Source organism: Muscardinus avellanarius (assembly GCF_963383645.1).
Source record: "Muscardinus avellanarius genome assembly, chromosome: 3".
NCBI lineage: Eukaryota > Metazoa > Chordata > Mammalia > Rodentia > Gliridae > Muscardinus > Muscardinus avellanarius.
In genome coordinates, this window is record NC_137788.1 from 88,379,002 (window position 1) to 88,399,205 (window position 20,204).

Here is a 20,204-nt window from a genome sequence, read left to right on the forward strand (position 1 = left end):
TGTCTTGAGTATTTCATGATTAGCACCAAGTCTTCAGAATAAATATAAAGGCATATGAAATAGTATGGCTACAATCCTAGATGCTGTCTCCATATGTCTTATAAATTTCTCATTTAAAAATATCAAGTCCGTATCATTTGACTTATCTGGTATAATATACAAGTCATTCTCCTATAGTATAAAACACTAAATCACAAATAAAGCATCTAAGAAAGTTGGAAATTTTCATAGCATGAAGTTTCATATTTAGTCATTGCAATTTAGGATCTCAAGGGTTTTAATGTATAATAAACTTTTAAACATTGAACCATATGCTAAAATCATTTTCTAAGAAAGCAAATGCTTATTTGATATCTATTTGGTATCTTACATAGTATGCTTCAATAAGTCTTCCAGAAACCTTATATATTATGTCTTTACTTTTAGTAGTGAAGAGAAAATTATCCTACTTCAAGAGACTTACTGACAGCAAATATATAATTGTGGTTTCACACTGGATGATCAGATGGCTTTAATTTGAATCTTAGAGGGCCATCTGAAATCAAAAGTAGAGAAGTAAGCCAAAGTAGCCCCAATAAAATAAATTTATCACAAAACCCAAATGTCTTTTGTTCATGAGAGAAGAATTGAGTCCACTTCTGTCTTTTTTTCATGAGAGAAGAAGAGTGGAGACCACTTCCCCTTAATTGACAAAATTTTACCTGTCATGACATCATGATATCATGGTGTTTCTTTTAGCTCTTCTATGAGACACAACTATAGGACATAATTTTTTTTTTCAGTGCTGGGGATGGAACCCAGTGGCCTTCTAACTTTGAGCTACACTCCCAGAACTATTTTTGTTTTTATTTGGAAGCAGGGTCTCACTAAATTACTAAGAGCCTCACCAAGTAGCTGAAGCTAGCTTCAAACCTGCAAGATCCTCCTATCATAGCCTCCTAAGTACTGGGATCACAAGTATGTGCCACCACGCCTGGCGAGGACATAAAACTTTAAGACAGTGGATAGCCATGGACTAAGTGTGTCCTTCCACCGCCACAGAGTGAACTCATACACTCAAGCCCAAGTCTCTGGTGTGACTGTGTTTGTAGACAGAGGCAATTAGGGTTAAATGAGGTTCTCAGGATGAGAGGCCTTAATCCCATAAAACTGATGTCTTTGAGTGGAGAGCAGGCTGTGCCCTGCTCTGAGTTACTCTGTTGGGAATCCAGCCCAACAGCGGCGGGGTGTGGTAAGATGATGAGTACCGACGGCCCGATCACCACACGGAGCCGGGAGATATGTCAAGTAAGATCTCATTTATTTCTCTCCAAGCAATCATATATATAGCACCAAGCCATGAGGGGAATTCCCATGAGAAATAGCCTAGCCTATCCGGGATAAAGATCACTAGCACGTAGTTTACAGCCAATCCCAGGCCAGTACATGAGCCATTCATGTGTGCGGAAAGCTCCTTTAAAGGTAGAAAGGGAAAAACCGCTCAGTCTCCCCACCCATAATGAATGGGGAAACCACGCCTTCCTAGCTTCCTCCAGGCGCCATCTTTAGCCCATTTTCTGCTGAATCACTTTACTTAAAGTTTTGCCTTAGGCTGTAGGCCGCTCAGGCTGAGGGAGGCTGCATCTCCTTAGGTGCTGCATGGACACACCCCATCAGTACTCCATAATGAATATAGTATAACGGTTTCTAGGCTGCCTAGTTACTCTGTTTTATAAAGCAGTAGTTTGTCATGAAGTACTCCATTCTGAGTATAAGTACTGAGGTAGAATGCCTCTACACCTTGTTTGTACATGTAAACAACTACTATTTGCCCAGCATCACCATTTGCCCAGTATCACCATGAGGCACAAATGGATACATAGCTAATCCTGCTGGTAGGAGATGACCACCTGTAAACTTATTCAATCAGATCAGTTAGTACATGGAGGAATGGGTGTATCAACCCCACATCAGAAGAAGCAGGCCTACTCATTTATCAAACACATAAGACCACCAAGTGAAACCAATTTTCACCTGAAATCTATAAAATGAGGAGCACCCCAAGACTGATTGCGGCAGTACACATGGACTTGGCATCAGAGCATCTGGTGAACAGGTCAAAATGTCAACAAGTGACAGAACCACTGACTGTATTCCTGGCTTCAGCTCAGCTGGATCTCCTTGCTTGATGTGGGCCACTTTGAAGTTCTGTGTTTAGGCTGGTTCCTAATCTTATCTGACCACGTGCAGTGACTTTTTTTTTTTTTGTATTTATATCTGTTCTGTTTTTGTTCTCAGTATGACCTTCAGAAACTATTTGCCATCTTCACCCATTTTTAGCCTTTCTTTAACCTAAATACGTTCAATGTATAAAGTGTGATGTGTGCCTTGAGCATTACAGATATTAGAAGTTAAGATTAAAATAAAAGAAACTGTGATTGCCTGGCTTATGACTATCAAGCGATTCCTGAGTACTTGGTGAATTGCAGCCGATGGAAGTGATGTAGCTTGTGAATTTATTGTTTTACAGTACATTCTGAAACTGTGAACAGGCACGCATACTTGGTCTATGTTAATGTCATAGCTCACTCAAACATTTTATAAAAGAGAGACACCAGGATTTTACTCTCTCTAGGTGCACACAGAGAAAGTAGTTGTTTAATAATGGAAGCAGAGAGCACTTGCAAGATACTGCTACTGCTTACACTTTGAAAATGGACTTCCTGTTTCCAAAACTGTGAACAAAATAAAATATCTATCTACTGTTAAATTCTTCATCCCATTATAATCTACATGGCAGCCCAAGATGACTAATGTAGTAGTAGACTGGAAGCACGTGAGAAAATTTCTAGGAGAGAATTTTCAGAACAAGAAATCGGAATCAGCAGCACGGGGCAGAGAATGCCACAAGAAGTTGGACAGGGTGAGGGAGATTAAACAAACAACCACAGCTTCTAATATTCTTCAGATCAGGAGCATAAACTCTTGTACTTCTTAATAATTTCCAAAAGCTTTACTCTGTTAGAACACCAAAAGAAAGGATTCATGTTTGAAAAGCTGGGTATGAACCCATATATGCATGTGCTGAAACAAAATTTGAGCAATATCATTTTAAATATGAAGCATGTTATCTGAGAAGAAATCCTTTTCTGATCCCCCTTCTCCTCCCAATGAATGGCTGAGGTGATACTCTAATACAAATATTTCTGGATCCATTAATAGGACCAGTATTTCTAGATTTGTCCATAAAAGAATAAGTGACCAAATAATCATAAACAAAGAAAATCTAATAATAGGAAATAGTTCTTATTTCTGTACTTTCATATAAAATACAAATAATATTTCTTTTTTTTTTTTTTTGCGGGTCTGGGGATGGAATCCAGAGGCATTTGACCTCTGAGCTACACCCCCTGCCCAATTTTTTATTCTTTATTTTGAAACAGGGTCTCACTGAGTTGCAGAGGGCCTCACAAGGTAGCTGAGGCTGTCCACGAACTGCGATCCCGGCAATAATATTTCTTTTTAAAAGAAAGCTTATGCATATGTGGGGTTTATACATTTAGAAGTGTGTGTGTGTCAGCCGGGCGTGGTGGCGCACGCTTGTAATCCCCGCGCTTGGGAGGCGGAGACAGGAGGATCGCGCAGGTTCGAAGCCAGCCGCGTGCTGGCTTAGGAGACCCTGTTTCCAAAATGAAAATGTAAAAATAGGTCTGGGAGTGTAGCCCCGAGGTAGAAGGGCTTCCAGGAAACCCAGTACCACCAAAAAAAACAAAAAACAAAAAAAGAAGTGTGTGTGTGTGTGTGTGTGTGTGTGTCAGAGAGAGAGAGAATATAACCATTCTTATATACATATTTAGACAAGCAGTTCTTACATTTTTTTAGTAATATGGGACTATAGAAATAACCATTTAAGTTGAAACCAGGCAAATTGATCTTAAAAAGCAACGGGAATATGACTAATCTGATACCTTTAAAAATTTTAGTCAAAACATTAAAAATTCTTACACTTTTAAATGTATAGGAAAATGGAAAAATTGGCTAAGCTATTATTTATTCAGTATATTGAAAAAAGAAACGTTGAGGATTAAAAGTTTTATTTCTTTGAAGGAGCTTTGTTGAGGAGTTTTGTTATGAACTGAATTAATATGGCTCTTCCCCCAGGTCATCTGTGGAAGCCCTAGTCCCAAAAGTCATGGTGTTTGGAAGTGGAGCCTTTGGGAGGTAATTAAGTTTAGGAAAGGTCATGAGGGTGGGGCCCTCATAATAAAATGAGTGTTCTAAGAAGGAACAGAGACCAGAGACCAAGCTCATCCCCGCTCTCTCTTTACCACGTGAGTATACTCTCCAAAAAGGTGTCTATCTGCTGATAAGTAAAAGGACCTTCATCAGAGTTCAACTGTGCTTCCTAGCACCCTAATTTTGAATTTCTAGCTCCCATAGCTGTTGAAAGAAATGTCTACCATTAAACCACTCAGCTTCTGACATTTTGTTATAGCAGCTCAAGCAAAGACAAATTCAAACAATGTATGTTGCTTTTTCTCTTGTCATATACTTAAGATATGGGGGATAATATCTTTTCTATGCTTTGGCTTGTTTTTCCTTTCTTGTTTATATGAGTTACCAATATTTTTTCCCTGTATCTTTAGTGTAGATATCTCCAAGAATTTCGTAATGGGAATTTTAATTTTTACCTGAATCATTTCCTGAAGGACATCGTTCTCTTGTTCATCATGACTACTTTCCTCATTTATACCAATAACTTCACTTTCAGGGTTTCTGTGGATGCATCTCTAGAGTCTTTAAGACACTGGTGGCAATGCCAACATTCCCATGGTGAGCTGTTTTCTAGAACTCTATATCCTCTTTCAATTTAATTTTTAGCATTGCCACTTTTTTCGTTATTGATGGTCCATCCTTATTGATCAGATCCTCTTTAGATAATGCACTTTGAAAATGTCATGTGGATTTATCACTCTTAGGAGACAGAGGAGACAACAAAATTATATTCTTTGGTGTCTGAACAAAATAAGAAATGTTCAGTGACCAGTGTGAATGAAGTGACATGATTGGTCACTGATCACATGTAGATTACTTTATTTATGTAGTGATTGGTGGATTGAACAACTGGCAGGAATTTTGCACCGTATGCAATTACCCATAATTACTATGCCATAACTAAAATTTGAATCTTGTAGTTGTAGGAATGATAAAACTATGCCAACTTAAAGTTTTGAAAATCATAGTTTCTCAAATTAAGCGAGTGCACACACACACTCATACATACAGTTCATAAACATATATTATCAGTATATCATAAAGTAGTCTTATATTCAGTCACTCTACTATTTTTTTCTGTCTAGATGGTTTTCCTTCCTTCCTTCCTTCCTTCCTTCCTTCCTTCCTTCCTTCCTTCCTTCCTTCCTTCCTTCCTTTCGTGGTACTGGGGTTGCTGGAAACCCTTCTACCTCCAGAATACACTCCCAGACCTATTTTTATACATTTTTATTTGGAAACAGGGTCTCTTAAGCCAGCAAGGCTGGCTTCAAACCTGTGCGATCCTCCTGTCTCCACCTCCCAAGCCTGGTGATTACAAATGTGCGCCACCATGCCCAACTTCTCCTTTATTTTCTACATATAAATTGAGGTCTTCATCCTTGATTTTTGCCTATGGGAGAATACTTAGAAAGTTTATCTCTAAATGAAAGCTTCAGCAAGTTCACTGAAGGTCAGTGAAGTGCTGGATAGTTAGTTCCCCAGCCAATGATTGTATCACAGAGGGATTATGGGTATGTAGTTGGTGATGGGTAAGGTGGCCATCCTTGTTCAGATATGATAGGCATGTGCTTCTAATTGTCATGTGTGAACTTCACATGCTATAATCTGAAGCAAATGACTATAGCATTTCTTTTTCTTTTTATTGTACTGAGGATTGAACCCAGGGGCATTTTACCAAGGTGCATATCCAGCCATTTATTTTTTTTTTAATTTTAAAAAGGGGTCTTCTTAAATTGTTGAGGCTGGCCTCAAATCTGTGATCCTCCTGTCTCAGATTCCCAAGTACTGGGATTATAGGGATGTGCCATGATACCTGTTTTTTTTTTTTTTTTCCTTAAAATCGACCCATTTAAGGGCTGGGTATGGTGGCGCACACTTGTAATCCCAGCATTTGGGAGGCTGAAACAGGAAGATCCCACAGGTTCAAATGAGCCTCCGCTACTTAGTGAGGCTCTCAGCAACTTAGTGAGACCCTGTTTCTAAATAAAATATAAAATAGATCTGGGAGTATACCCCAGAGGTAGAAAGCCACTGAGTTCCATCCCCAGTACCACACACACACACACACACACACACACACACACACACACACACACACATCAACCCATTTACTTAGAATATGTAATTAAATTTTTTTTTTTTGATGGTACTGGGGTTCCTGGAAGCCCTTCTACCTCCGGGCTACACTCCCAGACCTATTTTATATTTTTGAAACAGGGTCTCTTACGCCAGCGCGGCTGGTTTCGAACCTGCGCGATCCTCCTGTCTCCGCCTCCCAAGCGCGGGGATTACAAGCGTGTGCCACCACGCCCGGCTGTAATTAATTTTTAATGGATATTTTTAAAGAATCAAAATTCACAAAATATTAGAAAGCCAATGCTGGGTAAATTGCAGATCCATGCTTATAAAGTATGAAGAGAATCATTTCGTCTAAGCCAAAGGCAACTGTTTAGAACATGTAATCAAAAGTTAATAAATAGGTTCTAGGGCAGAAATGAGATAATTTATATATATTCTTAAGTGCTTTGTCATTTATAGAAGGTAGGTACACAGTAGCTCATGTACCTGCTCAGTGTTCCAGAAAGTTTCCCTGGTGTCGTGATTTGCAAATAAAGAGGTTGAGGAGATCCCAGTATAGCCCTTGGATGCAGAGGGACATTTAGCTGCTCAAGGAACTGGTCTAATCTGACCCATGGTGAGCTATTTCCAAACATTCCAGTTAGAGAATTCTGACTTTCACGCACTCTTTTGTCTGCCATCCTAATGAAGACCAATACATGAGGGAAAATCACTTTTAAATTTAATTTTTAAAATTTTATTTGAAAAATACAATACACAGCAGAGAATAATTTCCTCCCCACTGCTCTTTCACAAAAGAAAATGGTAAATGTAACCGAGATATTTGGCTAGGATAGATCCTGAGAAAAGAGAGGCCCAGTTAGAAGTGGAATAGACCAGGTCTGTCTAAGAAGGTTCACCTCTCTTTTAACATAAAAGAGCCTTTTAAGTTATCTTAGGAATCAGATAAAACATGTGCAGAATTTCTGCCATGCAAACAGAGACTACTCAGATTTTCAGGTTGACCAATTTATACTGATCTGGGCCCCAAGTAAGTAGAATAAAAAGGAAATGCCTTTATCAGAAAGATATGTGTTTGCCTACTTTTGCTAGACTATCTATGTACATATTTACATATTAATATTTTCTTAAAGATATTTCTCATTACTAAGTAATAGCATCATAGTTGAGGGCTCACTTTTGGCTTCTGCCTTATTCATGTATATCTAATTTTTATTTTCTGTGTGTGTATGTGTGTGTATTTTTTAAAGACAAGATCATTCATTTCACAATCTGGGGCTCATGACACTTAAATATCAGAAGTGACTTGACTTTAATCTGATCCTGGGTTATATATGGATTGTTTGATGAATTTATAAGTCTTGCATTCAGACCAGGTTTAGTAAGGTGCAAAGATACGACACTGACACACTAATATATATCTTAAGTCTTCCAACAACAAAAAAAGTTTCTGCTTGGATCTTTGGAAAGCTAACATAGAACCAATAGAACTGATAGAACTTCAGAATTGTTGATGGTAATCCTGCCTTCTCAGGCATTGTGATCCTCTTCCCATCCCTCCATGCCCAAAAAGTGAATTCCCCACTGCTACTATTGCCTAAAAACTAGTCTTTGAGGAAGGTCAATGCCTACAAAGCTTTTTTATCCTCTAAATTGCTAAAAGATAATGAATTGTTAGAGAGAACCAAAATTAGTAAAGTACAGATTGTCTTTGGCCGTAATAAGAATAGTGTTCTAACTCCAATAGTGTTGGAAATGGGCACGTCTCATCCGTTTTGGGAAAATGGACAAGTGTTTGATTATATTTATTTGCTGATTTCTGTTGAAATAATGGGTAATATGAAACGTTCACTTTCCAGACTAGGAAGATTTGTTTCAGTCAATGAAATACTGACAAAAGTTGCACAGGTTAGCTTTAAAAATTGCAAAGTGACTGTGGAGGAACTGGTCTTCCTTATCTTATGGTGATCTTCACCCTTAATCCCACATGCTCATTATAAAGTGCAGTCAGCCCACAGGCCAGTCCTCTCCTGAGTGGGGGGGTGGGTGGGGCCTGGGGCTGAGGGACATTGGAGAGACAGCCCACTGAGGCTTTACTTTACCAAGGCCTTCACATCCAGACCCTTAACATCTATTACTTTCAAATAAGATTATAAACACAGTTCAGTGTAGTTGTATATTGGAAAAGTATTCATTCTTAAAAAGTAAATATTTAAAATATCTCAGAGCTTTTGTAACCATATTTTGGCATATCTGCATATTTAAAAACATAGGTAGTTGCACAAAACTCTACTGACCTCTGAAGGCTTCTGCATCCCAAGTCATATATATGGCAGCTGTGGCATATTGGAAAGGAATATAGTTTTGGAATTGAAAAATCAGAATATAAGTTAACTCTGCCTCTTACTAGTTGTATGGGATTGAGTATGTTGTCTACCCTGTCTTGGCTTTATTTTTCTCATTTATAAGATAAAGCCATACTTTTGACATTTAGAGAGGGCTATTATAAGGATTAAATTAGATATTAAAAGTAAATGTAATTTTTAATGTAAAGTACTATACAAATACAAAATAAATTACATGAATCATATTTCTAGCATTTATATAATTTAAATTGTGTGCCACAATGTGGTTCTTTCCCATTTACACTATGCAAAATCTTGGCCAGTACATACTGTAAGGACAGAGCCTATGACCACTCTTGAAACACTGCAACCAATGGAGAATTAGTCAGCAATAGGTATCAGTGTGGGATTCACTCATTTAACTTTTCATAAATACTGCCTGCCTTTGAAAAACACAAGTCAGCAATTAAACAACAACTATCAGGAGAAAAAGTCCAAATAAATAATTTTAATTATGATACATTACTTATTACAGTAAAAATTGGCATTTTCCCCTTCAAAAGCAGAAGCACCAGTCTTAGAATGTATAGTATGAATGGTATTTTAGGTGAAATATAGCATAATATAATGTGCAAACATTATTTTAGTATAGGACATACTTTCTAAAAGTAAAGTAGTTTCACACACTGAAATCTGTTAGAAAGGAAGTAATGTCATGCTGAATAATAAAATAAAAACCCCCATGACTTTCAAAGTCCACTTCAAATTAAATATGGTGTACCTCTGAAGAGATAGATGAAAAATTAAAAAGGTTCACTAGCCCAAAATAGAGGGTTCTCTTATACAAATATGAATCATGTAGAAGTTTCTTTTCATATAGTTGCAGAGATTCTTTGAGAAACTAAAGTGAACATTTTTATTTAAGAGTTAAAATTTGTTCATTCGATCACGTCATTTTTATTGGACACCTACTTTGTGCTCGGCTTTGTTGTAGGCGTTGGGGATACAGAAAAGAAAGACACAGTCCTGCCCTTGAGGAGCTCACAGTCTAGAGGGGGGAACAGAGAAATCGACACTGATTTTTAAAATTATAAAAATTATTAGACAACTTTATAAACTTCTTCTGTAATCAAACAAACTTTGGGTGTTAAGAATGGATGGTAAAGAGGGATGATGTCCAATGCAAGGAAAGACCGTCTGCTTCAATATCATGTGACTTCCGCGAAGGCGGTGATGTGGTTCTGTAAAAACAAAAAGAAACTGCAGTCAGAGCATCAGGAAACGGATCCTGGTAAAATATCGAGAGACTTTACAAATCTTCATTAGCTTAGCACAAAACCGCAGCCCATGTCTGTTTAAGTTGCCAAAGCAGTCTGCATTATTCAACCCAGGTCTGTTTATATTACATAATTTCAGCTGCTAATTATACGTTTTTTTATTCAATATTCTTAATTGACTTAACAGATTAAAATGTTACACCTGCTTTATTCAAAACTAACATTGGGATTTGAAGAGGTAAAAGTGGCCATGCCAGACACGTGGATATTCTGTGCAGTGTTAATGGACTCTTAATGCCACGTGGTGGAGTTTCGGATTAATTGCTCCCTGGGAGGCAGATGGCATGGCATGAGGTGCTGAAATGCTCTGACTGCAATGGCATTTGTTAGTCGACAAAATTCCACTTAAGTACTTCGTTTTTGATGCATGAATCCAGACTCCAGACTGCAAGCTCTGTGTTTTACTTTACTCCTGGCATTTTTATAGAGCCCTTTCCTCTTTGTGCAAAAGCAACCAACTGTACAGAGAAACTCTGTGGAATGGCTAATGTTTAAATAGATTCAGGCGTGCAATGAGCCATGTCATGGCTGATAAACTGCTGCAGTGAAAAATTGATAATACATAATTAATCACACCACATACAGTATTACGTCAAGAGCTAACACTAGTGACAACCTCCACAACATGACAGACGGCGCTGCCAGCACATGACCGCTGTGCAATGGTTCTCATTGGCTATTTATTATTATTATTATTATTAGTAGTAGTAGTAGTAGTAGTAGTAGTAGTAGTAGTAATACTTATTTTGTACTGGGAATTGAGCCCAGGGGTGTTCTATGTCCAAGCTAAAACCCAGTCCTATTTTTTTAAATTTTCTTTTGAAACAAGGTCTTGCTAAGTTCCTAAGGGCCTAAGTTGCTGAGGCTGGCCACAAACCTGCAATCCTACTGCTTCAGCTTTCCAAATCCTGGGATTACAAGTATGCACCAGCACGCCTAGCTTACATTGGTTCTTTATAATAATGATATCATAAACAAAATTTCACATAAGAATATACAGCATGGAATGTTTTTAACATACAAGTAGCTCTTTTCAAGTTAAAAATTTTAATTAACTATAGCATACTTAGAATGTGTGATAAAATTAAAATTCACTCTCATTGAAATAGGCATATTAATCACAACAAAAATTTTATTGATGATAACTAAGGGTTAATTATCTAGGCTTACTTAATAGTAAAGAAAAACAATATTGATAGAAATTAGAAGTGAACAGAGAATGCTGTTCCATTAACTCCCAATAACGCCTTAGAAACCTTAATTTTCCATTGAAAAGATTTATGATTTTGAATGTGATAGTGCACACCTGTAATCCCAATACTTGGGAGGCTGAATCAGAAGGATCACAGGTTCAAGGCCAGCCACAGCAACTTAGCGAGATCCTTAGTAACTTAGGAAGAGCCTCAGTAACTTAGTGAGACACTGTCACAATGAAAAATAAAAAGGGTGTGTATGTGTGTGGGGTATAGATCAGAAGTAGAATGCCCCTGGGTTCAATTTCCAGTACAAAAAAAAAAGTTATGAAAATGTTGAAATCCAGCAATTCATCTCTAGATTCTTTTGATCTTTCTTTTCAAAAGCACAAGCATGATTTTAGCACAGCAGTAACTTATCAGAGTTCTATATGGACTAGGATTCAATAAAAGCCACAAGAAGTGTGGAAAGAATAGAATACAATCATAGTTTTGTTCCCAGTGTCCCCACTTGAAAGCAGTGAACTAAAAATCTCAATTTGATATGGAGTGTTTCAGGGCAAAACTGATTGGAGTATCACATCTTTGGACAGGAACCAGAGCAGAGTAATTCCTGGGAAGATGTTAGGACAGACACTGACAATTAATCAGCAAGTGGCAAGTGGTGAGTAGGGTGGGGATAAAGAAGAAACAACAAAGAGAGAGGAGAGGAGATATAAATGAAGAGAAAGTGGATGGCGTTCCAAGGGCCACGAGAGAGGGCCTCAGTGTTCTCCCTGATGACCCAAGCATGGAGAGGACACGGGGCTCCTTCAGTTCCCAAAGGCAGTCCTAAGTGAAGGGGGCAGCTGTCATCCTAATTATTGAGGATCTTAATAAAGCAGAAAAATGTGACCAAAACACTGATGAATAATGCAAAACTGGACAGAACTAGAGGAAAACCAAGTGCAGGAGGGTAAGCTGGGGATCACGAAGGTGCAGTTATTGTAGTTATTGTAGGGTGACCTGGATGTGTGGTAGGGAAAATAAGCAAGGACTGCAGGCCTAAGTCATGACTGTCTCCACAAAGGAGGGTCAGGGCACCTTATGCTATGATTTGAATGTGAACCCCAAAAAGTAAGTGTTGTAAATCTACCCACAAATGTAACAGAGTTAGGAAGTGGGGCCTCATGGGGCAATCAGACCACGAGGGTGAGGCCTTCAGGAATACATGGGTGCCACTATTGTGGGAACAAGTTTAAACTGGGAAGAGTGACACATGCCTGTCATCTTTGTGCTTGGGAAACTGAGACAGAAGGATCATGAGTTTGAGGCCAGAATCAGCAACTTAAACCCTGTTTCAAAGAAAGAAAGAAAGAAAGAAAGAAAGAAAGAAAGAAAGAAAGAAAGAAAGAAAGAAAGAAAGAGGAAGGGGCTTGGAGGGTATAGCTTGGAGGTAAAATGCTACTGGATTTAATCCCCAGGACCAATAAAAAAAGAAAGATAGAGAGAAAGCAAGCAAGCAAGCAAGAAAGGGCAAGTTAAGCCAGGGACATAGTGGCACATGCTTGTAATCTCAGTACCTGGAGGCTGAGATAGGAGGATCACAAGTTTGAGGACAGCCTCAACTACCTAGGGAGACCCTGTTTCAAAAGAAAAAAGAAAAATGTAGGGCTGGGGGTATAACTCATAGATAGAATGCCCCTGGGTTTCATTCCTAGTACTATAAAAAAGGGGGGGGATTTTCTCTCTCTCTCTCTCTCTCTCTCTCTCTCTCTCTCTCTCTCTCTCTCTCTCTCGTTCCTCTCCTCTCCCTTTTCCTCATCTTCCTCCTCCTCCTTCTGCTCCTCCTCCTCTTCTTGTTCTTTTCCTTTTCCTCCTCCTCCTTCTCCTTCCTCCTCTTCCTCCTCCTCCTCCTCCTCCTCCTCCCTTCCTTCCCTCCCCCTCCTTCCCTCCTCTTCCACTGTGAGATGCCGCAGATACAAGGCTCTCACCAGATGCTGGCCTCTTCATCTTGGATTCCCAGCCTCTAGAACTGTGCGGCCACACCCTTTTATTTATCATAAATTAATCTCACTTACAGACACCTTAGTGATGAGGCGCTAAGCACAACACTGCAGGTGTGCTACTAAGAGCCAGAGAATACTGGGATCACAATCTGGTTTAAATCTCGTGCTTCAGTGGCCACCAGGCTTCCTTTCACCCCTCCCCAACTGCAAACCATGTTACTCTCTTCCTTATGCCAAGCCATTACTGAATTAGATTGCAAGGGCACCGGTTTGCTTCTTGTCTACCTACAATTTTAGAGCCAAGGGTTCTGCAGGAAACTCCACCCTCTTTTGACAGTTAGCAGCCCTTCCGTTGCACACCATACTTCAGTTTCAATCTCTGAATTTTCTTATTTGACTGGAGTTAGAAGGATCTCCTTCAGGGCTCATCATTTTGGGATAACTGAGGTTAGCAAAGAAATAAATAGATGAAAATAAAGCACTGAAGGAACCACACAGATGGAAGAAAAAGGGGAAATTGAAAAGAAGTTTCTAAGTACATGAAAGGAGTGTACAGAGAAGATAGGGGCCTTCTGTCTACCAACTTCACTGTGCAAAAGCAAATGAACCTAAACAATAAAATGAAGGAGATGGATTACTTAACCTAATAGAGTTTTTTTCTTTTTTTTTTTTTGGTGGTACTGGGGTTGGAATCTAGGGGCCTTCTAACTCTGAGATACCCTCCCATTCCTATTTTATATTTTATTTGGAAACAGGGTCTGATGACATTGCCGAGTGCCTCACAAAGTAGCTGAGGCTGGCTTCGAACCTGCACGATTCTCCTGTCTAAGCCTCCCAAGTACTGGGATTACAGGTGCGGGCCACCATGGCCAACTTCAATAGACTTTTAAAAATACATTTATATACATTTATTTTTCTTCTAGCATAAAGATGAGTTTTCCTGAAGGAAAGAAGGGACACGATAATTATGTAACAAAAAGAAAATTGCATTGCCATCTATACTATTACACAACTTACATTTAGCAAGGTATAAAAATGCTTACTTCAAAACATATAAAAATGATGTGTATGCAAGAAATTCTAATATTGCCCACTTCCCACCAATATTTTTCTCAGTAATATAAAAAACTAGAATTGCACTTAAGGTTTTCAGATAACCTTACTCCAGGAATGGACTCCCTGAGGCAAACCAGCTGACAAGGGGTTTCACCTTTTTTTTAAAAAAAAAATTTTATTGGTACATTGTATTCATACATCTTAATGGGATAAAACATGGTGGTGACATACATGCACACATCTCCTTTTAATCTGTGTGAAATCTTACTTCAATACCATATCTTACTTTGCAATATCATATTTTACTTACAGATGATACTGAGAACCAGCAGAAAGCAAAGCCAAACCTCATGCACAGGAGTACATAGTCATATAATCGATCAGATCAATTCCTACATAATTAAACACGCAGATGCATACAGAGGAGACAGCTGGGCAAATAGTCTAAATAGTTAAAGATCAGAATACACTGCACAGATATTTATTAGGAAGTGTTCACTCAAATCCACAGCAAACCGGCAAGCAAAATACTGCATCTAGTCCTTGAGTGCAGGGGTCCCATGGGAAAACAAACAGGTGCTTTCTTAAAAGTAATTTTGGAAAATTCTAAAGTCTACAGCATGTTCATTTCTAATGCTCTAAGTTCTATATGACTCTCTCTTTTACTAGTTATTCTATGCCTACATTTATGTAAGTGATGGTATGAAGTAACAATGCTACTTAAAAAAAGACCATCATCATGACACAAAAATTTGTTGACAACTTCCCACTTGAAAAGTTCTGCCACACATCACTCCCCTTTTAAAAATTTGGGAAAATAAGTGAAAAAGAAAAAGTCTGAAAACTGTTCAGTTAAAGCTATAAAAATAAATTTAAAAATCCATTATTGGGGTGATTTAAAGAATGATACATTTCCAGGAATAAGTGAAAAATAAAATATATTTGAAAAATTAATAACATATAAAACACAAAAATGAGCCTTGGGCTGGGCTAATTAGACCATATTAGCCACAATAAAATAATAGGCAACAATATACATAATTTAATTTTATGTTTGTAGCTCTGGGAATCAAACCTGGGGCCCAGCACATGCCAGGCAAGCATTCTATCCCTAACACAACACAAAAAATACACGCCATGACTAATGAATCCCGTTGGCTATAACGGACACCTGCACAGAAGGACATAGTTTTCCGTATTTGCCTTGGCTCTGCAACCCAATGCCAACACCAGTGCGCTCAAGCGCACATACGTTCATTGCCTTAACTGAAGGCGTTCGCAGTGGCTTATGCTTAGGATCCAGCTGAAGACCCTGGCCAGACAGTCTTTAAAGGACCGTCCCTGTGAATTTTCTTCTTGATCATTCTCAGTAAATTGGTTTTGAGACACCTACAAAACATGTTTAACATATTATTGACTTTTTACTTAGGCAAAGTATGATTTAAAGCTATACGCTATTATACTGTTCAGTCAAAGGCTGAAATTAAATAATGTTTCAACTCTATTATTTGAAGATAGCTGATTGTAAAACAATTTTGTTTTAATAAAAAGGTTGTCAACAGTTAGGGTAGGTTTTTAGCCGAAACATAAAATAAGATCCATTCATGTAATGTTTCTATTTTAATAACTTATGCTTTTAAACCTATTAATAAAGAAGCTGTGTGTGCCAACAGTAGACTTTGTGGGTAGGTAGTTTGAATGTCAAGAGCCTGAATGTGGGCTCCATCACTATGGAAATTTTCACAAGCACGTTAATTCTTATAAGCCAGCTTACTTATCTATGAAACAAAAACAATCCTACTAAAATGGATTTTTATTAAAATTAAATAGTATTACATACAAAATGATTTTCATCCCTACTCACTCCAGCAGAACCATCATTCCTTTGAAGTTTATAAAAACCATGGAAAGGAGCTAAAATAGTACTAAAGAAGTTTAAAAAATAATTTCTTGAACTGGGCATGATGGTCAAAGTTATAATCCTGGTATTTGGGAAACTGATACAGTAAGATTGCAGGTTCAAAGCCAGTCTTATAAATTTAGTGAGACCCTCAGCAACTTAGCAAGACCCGGCTTCAAAGTTAAAAATAAGATAGCACTAGGAGTATAGCTGAGAGGTAGAGTGTCCGTGAGTTCCATTCCCAGTGCCACAAAAATAATAATAATTGGCTTAAATTTTATAAATAAAATCCACAACTTGTTTGTGACTATAAAGTTCACAATCCTATAAGCCTACAATTCTAATATACAAACAAAATTTTAAACTGAAATGTTTCTTACAAGATGGCACAAACTTACTTGGTGGCAAAAATCCAACCTGAACTGATACAAAACCATTTATGCCCTGTATTTTGCCGCATAAATATTCATCTTTAATTATAAAATTATCCTCCTGACCCTGCTTGTGTAACAGAGTACACAAATACCTAAAATATAACATATTTTGCATCCTGAAAAGAACTTCTGGCCCTAAAAACTTTGGAGAAAGAACCATGGTCCTAAAACTAAATTTACCAACAACTGGGATATTGGATAAGTGCAGTTTACATTTTACCAGGGAGAGATGGATGGATGTCATAATGCCAAGTATTGTCCCTCTCTACTTTTCTATTTGTTTCCTTAATTAATTCTACATGGGCAAAGTTGGCAGAAGAAGTGAGAAAAGAAAAAAACATACTGACTATGCAGAGTTCATACTGTAGAACCCTAATTAGTAACAGTAAGTTTCCTCCCGGCAAATTGTGAAATGAGGGAGAGTATTTCAGTCTAGAGAAATATGAAGTCCATTTCATAAGAAATTATTAGTAAAATTCAGACTGGAGGCTGTGGAATTGATCATCAAATTTATATTAAGCAATTTTTTTGTTGTTTTAAGGAGTTGGGGTAGGATATAGAGTCATAAAAGATAAAATGTGGTAGAAAGAAAATTTCCTTGGAAAAGGAGGCTTTTTTGGAGCATTTTTCTTAACAGTGGAGTTTTGTATTAGTTCAGAGTTTTGTTTCCATCCAGGAAAGTCCTTATGCACTGTACAGAGAAGGGGGCTAAAAGCTACTTGCTGGAAGAATCAGTTCTCCCAAGAAAAAGAAGAAATGTCTAGGCAGTTTCTCTGCTAAGGTAATTAAGGCAAAGGCAGGCCCAGTTTTTACTGGAGCATTAGCTACAAATCTCAGTAAGAATTTTCAAGTCCTGAGAAGCCAAAGAAGCTAAAAGATTTCCACATCAAATCTTTAGAGACACCGATTCTTTCCCTTGGCTTCATTTCAGGAACGTTTAAGATAATACCGATGGCAAGCTCAAGACTTGGATTTCATTGGTCTGAGACATTGGCTGATCATTGGAAGTTTTACAGGCTCTCTGAATGATTCTAATGCACAGCCAATATTGTGAGCCACTGCATTAAAAGTTCTACGGGCTCATTAGATGTTCTGCTGGCTCTGCTGGCAAGAGAGTCATCTGAGGTGCCTGAAACAGTGCAAATCCCCAGACCCACACTAGGAATACTACATAGATTTCCAAACTTGTTAGATCATAGCCACTTTACAGAAAAAAAAAAATCAATACTCAGCACCCCTACTGGGCATGTCCACCATCCTAGTATTTTGGCAACAGAGAATAATACCACTTCTCTGTATCATTCAAGTCCCTCCTCCAGGGAGGAAATCTCTGGCTACTGGATCAGAATCTCTGGCCCTGCATCCCAGAAACTGCCATATTTGCAGGGGCCATAAGCAATGGATTTCCTTTTATACTAGTGTGATCACCACTGCCTTAAGATGTAGACAAATGATTGATTAGTGAAGTATGCACTGCCAGACATATACTATTAAATTTTATTTGGGGTGTGTGTGTGTGTGTGTGTGTGTGTGTTTTCTGGGGATTGAAGAGACAGGGATATTCTACCTCTGAGCTATATCACCAGCCCTATTTAAAATTTTTTAAAATTAGAGACAGGGTTTTACTAAGTTTCTGAGGGCCTTGTTCAGTTGCTGAGGCTGCCTTTTTCCTGTCACAGCCCCCAAGAACTGGAATAACAGGCATGTGCCACCACACCTTCCAATTCTTTCTCTTCTCCTCCTCCTCCTCCTCCTCCTCCTCCTCCTCCTCCTCCTCCTCCTCCTCCTCCTCCTCCCCCTCCTCCTCTCTCGCTCTCGCTCTCGCTCTTGCTCTCTCTCTCTCCCCCTCCCTCCCTCCCTCTCTCTTTCTTTCTTTCTTTCTTCTAGGGATAGAATCCAGGGGCATTATACCTCCGAGATACACCCTCATCCCTATTTTTTATTTTTTTTTTATTTTTTAAAACAGTGTCTCACTGAGTAGTGAAGGGCCTCACTAAGCAGCTGAGGCTGTCTGCGAACTTCAATCCTCTAGTCTCTGCTTCCAGAATGCTGGGATTACAAGGGTGCACCACCATGCTGGGCTCAATTTGTTCTTTTAAATGCAATCTTTTCCCTGGTAAAAGAGTAATGTAAACCATTTTCAATATGTTCCACATATAAATAAAATAAAATATGAATAAATAAATAAATAAATAAATAAATCTGCATTGAGAAAGAACCAAAAAAAAAAGAGTATTCCCTTAAAAGTCAGTCATATTGAATAATTGCAAAAATGTCCTTTGTGTTAAAAACTTTGGGGACCTGCACATCAAATGCCATTCTCAGAGCCTCACTCTCTATAAAGGAAGATGCTGAGAAGGGCTGCAGCCGAGATTGTTTCACTTTAACTCAACTCCCAAATGCACTGACGTGAAATTTCACGAGAGCCCACTAATAAATACTACTGCATTTATAGTACATGTGGATGTGATATCTATGTGCTCTCTTCTTTCAAGATTTTTATCCTATGTCCCATGACCTGCTGTCTACCACCCTTGTCTCCCATATTCACAACAATCAATCATATTAAGAATATAAAATCCTACCTCCCTCACCACAAAGTTTCTTCAGCTGTGTCCTGACTGCTAAATTTATCCATCTGCTCCAGTCTGTCTTGTTCCTTATGAATTCTATTTTTTCCCTCACTCTGGAACTCATGAGTGATCACCTGAAAACTTTTTAACAGGATGCTCAACTCTCTTAGCCTGTCCCCTAACTTCACTGCCAAAGAAAACCTGTGCATGAGATGGTTCCCTCTCTGGAACATCCTTCTCTCTCCTCCTCATCTGAGGAGGTCCTAATGGTCCTTGAGCTCTCTCTCAGCTGATGTTCCGAGCACTGCTAAGTTTAGAGAGGTCCCTGCATTTGCTCCTTTAGCACAGCATCCTCACAGTCTTCTGTATTTCCTCTCTCCCTATCCTGTAAGCTCACTAGTCCTGGGAAGTGTAATGCAGTGCTTCTTACTTTTATTTTTTCTTATGTTTATTTATTAAAACCTGACTACAAGTAACATTTTGCTGTACACAATAGGCGATGATAAGAAAGGTAATACATCCAGTCTGTAAATAGTACACATGCCTTGTTTTACACTAGTCTTTTAGTTCAACAGGCTTCTCATTTATTTCATTCTCTTATACTTTAGATTTGCCAAATAAGAAGTGCAATGCTACCCGGAAGGGAAGAACTGAAGATTGTGGATAATGAACCAAATGCAGGACAAATATAACCAGGAGCCAATTAAAAAATTTCTCCTTCCTAAATTGAACCAAGAAGATATCGAAAATTTAGACTGACCAATAACAATAAAAAAAGATTGAGCAGCAATAAACAGCCTACCATGAAATAAAAGCCCAGGACCAAATGGTTTCCCAAGTGAAATTTATAAAACCTTTATAGACTAATATCAATACTCCTCAATCTATTCTGTGATATAGAAATAAACAGGACTCTCCGTCAAATACATTCTATGAAGCCAACATCACATTAATACTAAAAACAAAGATAGCTCAAGAAAAGAAAACTAAGTTGGGCGTGGTGGCGTACGCTTGTAATCCCAGCATTTGGGAGGCTGAGACAGGA

The 20,204-nt window shown here is 38.3% G+C and overlaps 1 protein-coding gene across 2 annotated transcripts in view; it reads right to left on the reverse strand.

Annotated features, from left to right (window-relative positions):
• Positions 1-9,886: 9,886 nt before the first annotated feature.
• PLPPR5 (phospholipid phosphatase related 5) overlaps positions 9,887-20,204 on the reverse strand; it is a gene marked incomplete at its 3' end in the record, with an annotated part of 123,513 nt that continues 113,195 nt past the window's right edge. For both annotated transcript variants that reach the window (XM_080693404.1, XM_080693403.1), the window contains exon 6: positions 9,887-9,919. In XM_080693404.1, the coding sequence (XP_080549530.1) occupies positions 9,887-9,919 (33 nt within the window). The remainder of the gene's footprint in view (positions 9,920-20,204) is intronic.